Here is a 6,301-nt window from a genome sequence, read left to right as displayed (position 1 = left end):
GCTACCTCGACATTGTTCAAGTCAGCACACCATCAATTACTGTATAATTCCCTAGCTTCCTCCACATTGTTCAAGTCAGCACACCATCAATTACTGTATTAGTCCCTAGCTTCCTCCACATTGTTCAAGTCAGCACACCATCAATTACTGTATAAGTCCCTAGCTTCCTCTACATTGTTCAAGTCAACACACCATCAATTACTGTATTAGTTCCTAGCTTCCTCCACATTGTTCAAGTCAGCACACCATCAATTACTGTCTTAGTCCTTAGCTTCCTCCACATTGTTCAAATCAGCACACCATCAATTACTGTATTAGTCCCTAGCTTCCTCTACATTATTCAAGTCAGCACACCATCAATTACTGTATTAGTCCCTAGCTCCCTCCACATTGTTCAAGTCAGCACACCATCAATTACTGCATTAGTCCCTAGCTTCCTCTACATTATTCAAGTCAGCACACCATCAATTACTGTATTAGTTCCTAGCTTCCTCCACATTGTTCAAGTCAGCACACCATCAATTTCTGTATTAGTCCCTAGCTTCCTCGACATTGTTCAAGTCAGCTAACCATCAATTACTGTATTAGTCCCTAGCTTCCTCTACATTATTCAAGTCAGCACACCATCAATTACTGTATTAGTCCTTAGCTTCCTCCACATTGTTCAAGTCAGCACACCATCAATTGCTGTATTAGTCCCTAGCTCCCTCCACATTGTTCAAGTCAGCACACCATCAATTACTGTCTTAGTCCTTAGCTTCCTCCACATTGTTCAAATCAGCACACCATCAATTACTGTATTAGTCCCTAGCTACCTCGACATTGTTCAAGTCAGCACAACATCAATTACTGTATTAGTCCCTAGCTTCCTCCACATTGTTCAAGTAAGCACACCATCAATTACTAAATTAGTCCCTAGCTTCCTCCACATTGTTCAAGTAAGCACACCATCAATTGCTGTATTAGTCCCTAGCTACCTCCACATTGTTCAAGTCAGCACACCATCAATTACTGTATAAGTCCCTAGCTTCCTCCACATTGTTCAAGTCAACACACCATCAATTACTGTCTTAGTCACTAGCTTCCTCCACATTGTTCAAGTCAGCACACCATCAATTGCTGTATTAGTCCCTAGCTACCTCCACATTGTTCAAGTCAGCACACCATCAATTTCTGTATTAGTCCCTATCTTCCTCGACATTGTTCAAGTCAGCTAACCATCAATTACTGTATTAGTCCCTAGCTTCCTCGACATTGTTCAAGTCAGCACAGCATCAATTACTGTATTAGTCCCTAGCTTCCTCCACATTGTTCAAGTAAGCACACCATCAATTACTAAATTAGTCCCTAGCTTCCTCCACATTGTTCAAGTAAGCACACCATCAATTACTGTATTAGTCCCTAGCTTCCTCCACATTGTTCAAGTAAGCACACCATCAATTACTGTATTAGTCCCTAGCTTCCTCCTCATTGTTCAAGTCAGCACACCATCAATTACTGTCTTAGTCCTTAGCTTCCTCCACATTGTTCAAATCAGCACACCATCAATTACTGTATTAGTCCCTAGCTTCCTCCACATTGTTCAAGTAAGCACACCATCAATTACTAAATTAGTCCCTAGCTTCCTCCACATTGTTCAAGTAAGCACACCATCAATTACTGTATTAGTCCCTAGCTACCTCGACATTGTTCAAGTCAGCACAACATCAATTACTGTATTAGTCCCTAGCTTCCTCCACATTGTTCAAGTAAGCACACCATCAATTACTGTATTAGTCCCTAGCTACCTCCACATTGTTCAAGTCAGCACACCATCAATTTCTGTATTAGTCCCTAGCTTCCTCCACATTGTTCAAGTCAGCCCACCATCAATTTCTGTATTAGTCCCTAGCTTCCTCTACATTGTTCAAGTCAGCACACCATCAATTTCTGTATTAGTTCCTAGCTTCCTCGACATTGTTCAAGTCAGCACAGCATCAATTACTGTATTAGTCCCTAGCTTCCTCCACATTGTTCAAGTAAGCACACCATCAATTACTGTATTAGTCCCTAGCTTCCTCCACATTCACTGCCATTTTTGGCTAAAGCCTCCAGCCTGAGTGAGACTTGAGACAACAACCTGGAATCTCACTTTCAACAATTTGATGTTTATTGTCGGTATATCCTGTAATAAGTTTTGCCTGTATAATTTTAACAGAGTGAAGACAGATCTGAATCTAATGGTAATGTAATGGAGCAGTCCAAAAAGAAAGAAAGGAAAGAACAATTCACTAAAAACCAAAAGCGCAGAATGTATGAAAAACTGAACTCCCAGGGAGACCTTCCACGAGGCCACGATTGGATGGATATCATCCGTCATCTCAGTCAAACAGGGGGCTCCTTCAAGGATTAGAAATTATCATGACAACAACATTAATAGTTAACGACTAGAGACTAATCACAAGGACTAGTGATTACTTGGCAACATGGGGCAAGGTTGACAAGTGGAGACCTCAAGTACTAGAGGTCCCAAGAGTGGAGGGGTCAAGGTCACCTTCATTTATATCTATTTATAAAAATGCTAATCTGAATTAAAACTGTTGGTACTTCACCAAGATCATCTGGTTTGGTGGTACTTCACCAAGGTCATCTGGTTTGGTGGTACTTTCAACAAGGTCATCTGGACAGGTGGTATGATCACCAAGGTCATCTGTACTGGTGGTACTTTCACCAAGGTCATCTTGACTGGTGCTGCCATCACCAAGGTCATATGGACTAGTGTCATTTGATCTGATGTAACCTTGCCATAGTCATTTGATCTGCATGATAACATTTCAAGTGTCAGCTTTTCCCGAATGAGAATCAGGATTCCTTACTTTATAGAATAATGGATGGCTCCATTCACTTAACTCTAAATATCTATTTGGTTTATACACAAGGAAGAGTATTTTATACTATTTATGCTTAAATGTTAGTAATTGACTAAAACATCAACTGGAAAGTTAAACTGTTAACAGTATAATGTTTATTCTGTTTGAGTTAGGTAAGTACATGATGCTTTGATATTCAGTAGAACTAATATTGGTACATAATAGAATGTAGTAAAATTAAATTTACGGTAAAAGGTGCCAATCTATTTTTTTACACATTCACATGTATATTGGTAGTATCCCTGTGGACATAGTAATATCAAACTTAATGCTTATTTTGCATTAAGGTGGATCTACTGAATTCATATCTATTTTTGTGATTTGAAAAGAATGAAAAAATAAATTTCTCTGCTACTGATAAGAAAGAAGAAACAGATGGCAATATTCAAACCTTTGAAATAATGAACAGATAGATTATTATGAAATATTTCGTAATATGCCTTAATGTTTTTCATTTTGTAATACCTGTATATGCACTATATGAAGGGCTTGCTCATGTTATACAGAAGGGTTACTGGGTTAATACATAACAGTGCTATACACCAATAAAACAGAAATGCTCTATAATGTTGTTCTTATTTGTTCACACTCTGTTTGGTTCAGGTTTTCACAAGTAATCCATGGGTGACAGAGACCAGAAAGTTAAACACTACAGATCTTATTTAATCCGGGTTTGACACTAGTCCTCTAGTCCGGGACTAGTAGATATCAGCACGGACTCCAGAATCACTCTCAATTACTGGTCCTCTGTGAAAAATTATGTTACATGTATCACAATATCATTTGATAGGCAAATTATAAAATAAGAATATTCCTTTTGAAATATTCCATAACCTTTTCACCACTGTAGACCATAATGGACTCGTCCATATCAAAGCATGGTAGAGTCTACTAAAGTAGAAGGTCAAAGGTCAGAGAACTGGAAAAACAAAACTAAATAAACAAATCATTTCATAACCCACTCCAATGTGACTAAGATCTGAAAACACAAAATTGAAAAAAATGTTGAATAATCCACTTAAATGTGTCTGGTCTAATGGACAATGTCTATTTTAAAATTTAGTGGAGTTTACACTGGATGTATTGGTGATAAAGAATGTAACATGTTACCTGCTCTTTCTCGATTCATTTAAAAAGATTCACATGAGATTGATTGAACCTCTTAGTTAGTTTTATTATTCTTTATTTGACCTTGAGCAGATGTTACCGCCAGCTTAGGTAACACTCCTATTACCGTATTTTACTGCAAATAAGCCCCCTCCCCACTTTGGCAAATGTCCTGGTAACAGGATGGGTGCCTGCAGTTAAGCCCCCTCCCTACTTTTGGTGTTAGTTTTTTCACTAGGGGTGGGGGCTTATTTGTGGTAAAATACGGTAGTCCAAAATAACTGCCAATCTCCTTCAAAATAGAAACTAAAGGGAGATAAGTATTCAAACCTCAGCCTACACCCCTATCAAAACTAAATAGATGCACTTCAAAAAACTGATGTTTGATCTCTTTTGAACTAAGAAAAAAGGAACAAAACTATTTTACATTGAGCCCAAAGCTCTGAGAATTTGATCGACAGAAACCTGTTATTTCACCTTATTGTTTTAATTCAGGTGAGCTTATACTGTGGTATCTGGCATCTGTGTGTCAACTCTTTCTTAAAACAATTTCGTCTTCAGAACCATTGATTGGAAGTAAAAATCCCTGGGTGGTACACATTCAAATTTGTAGAAGTTGAGGGGCTGAACCCCCAGGGGGCTAAGGCATGGGGCCAAACAGATAATTTGGCCAAGCTGCTTTGAGTGACCTCTATAATTATGAGATGAATATCAGCTATTGTACCAATTTGGGGCAGGGCCAAAAAGATTTGTAGCTTTGAAATGGTCCAGATCCCCACTATAACCTTGTATATAGAGACTAAAATGGTCCAGATCCCCACTATAACCTTGTATATAGAGACTAAAATGGTCGAGATCCCCACTATAACCTTGTATATAGAGACTAACATGGTCCAGATCCCCACTATAACCTTGTATATAGAGACTAACATGGTCCAGATCCCCACTATAACCTTGTATATAGAGACTAACATGGTCCAGATCCCCACTATAACCTTGTATATAGAGACTAACATGGTCCAGATCCCCACTATAACCTTGTATATAGAGACTAACATGGTCCAGATCCCCACTATAACCTTGTATATAGAGACTAAAATGGTCCAGATCCCCACTATAACCTTGTATATAGAGACTAACATGGTCCAGATCCCCACTATAACCTTGTATATAGAGACTAAAATGGTCCAGATCCCCACTATAACCTTGTATATAGAGACTAAAATGGTCCAGATCCCCACTATAACCTTGTATATAGAGACTAAAATGGTCCAGATCCCCACTATAACCTTGTATATAGAGACTAAAATGGTCCAGATCCCCACTATAACCTTGTATATAGAGACTAAAATGGTCCAGATCCCCACTATAACCTTGTATATAGAGACTAAAATGGTCCAGATCCCCACTATAACCTTGTATATAGAGACTAAAATGGTCCAGATCCCCACTATAACCTTGTATATAGAGACTAAAATGGTCCAGATCCCCACTATAACCTTGTATATAGAGACTAAAATGGTCCAGATCCCCACTATAACCTTGTATATAGAGACTAAAATGGTCCAGATCCCCACTATAACCTTGTATATAGAGACTAAAATGGTCCAGATCCCCACTATAACCTTGTATATAGAGACTAAAATGGTCCAGATCCCCACTATAACCTTGTATATAGAGACTAAAATGGTCCAGATCCCCACTATAACCTTGTATATAGAGACTAAAATGGTCCAGATCCCCACTATAACCTTGTATATAGAGACTAAAATGGTCCAGATCCCCACTATAACCTTGTATATAGAGACTAAAATGGTCCAGATCCCCACTATAACCTTGTATATAGAGACTAAAATGGTCCAGATCCCCACTATAACCTTGTATATAGAGACTAAAATGGTCCAGATCCCCACTATAACCTTGTATATAGAGACTAAAATGGTCCAGATCCCCACTATAACCTTGTATATAGAGACTAAAATGGTCCAGATCCCCACTATAACCTTGTATATAGAGACTAAAATGGTCCAGATCCCCACTATAACCTTGTATATAGAGACTAAAATGGTCCAGATCCCCACTATAACCTTGTATATAGAGACTAAAATGGTCCAGATCCCCACTATAACCTTGTATATAGAGACTAAAATGGTCCAGATCCCCACTATAACCTTGTATATAGAGACTAAAATGGTCCCAGGACAGTCAGGAGATCTGGCCCCAACCCTGGAGACCTAATTATACCCATCCCATCCCCATACAATGCAATCGCTGGACATACAGAG

At 38.7% G+C, this 6,301-nt stretch overlaps 1 protein-coding gene across 1 annotated transcript in view; it reads left to right on the top strand.

Annotated features, from left to right (window-relative positions):
- Positions 1–3,471, top strand: part of LOC110458585 (RWD domain-containing protein 4-like) — a 10,912-nt gene extending 7,441 nt beyond the window's left edge. The window contains exon 7 of the mRNA XM_021510353.1: positions 2,198–3,471. Coding sequence (XP_021366028.1) covers positions 2,198–2,392 — 195 coding nt within the window. The 3' untranslated portion in view covers positions 2,393–3,471. The remainder of the gene's footprint in view (positions 1–2,197) is intronic.
- Positions 3,472–6,301: the final 2,830 nt, after the last annotated feature.

The sequence above is a fragment of the Mizuhopecten yessoensis genome, unplaced genomic scaffold (assembly GCF_002113885.1).
Source record: "Mizuhopecten yessoensis strain PY_sf001 unplaced genomic scaffold, ASM211388v2 scaffold9651, whole genome shotgun sequence".
Classification (NCBI taxonomy): Eukaryota; Metazoa; Mollusca; class Bivalvia; order Pectinida; family Pectinidae; genus Mizuhopecten; species Mizuhopecten yessoensis.
Note: the sequence above shows the minus strand (reverse complement) of the source record. Positions and strands in the feature narration are given on the sequence as shown.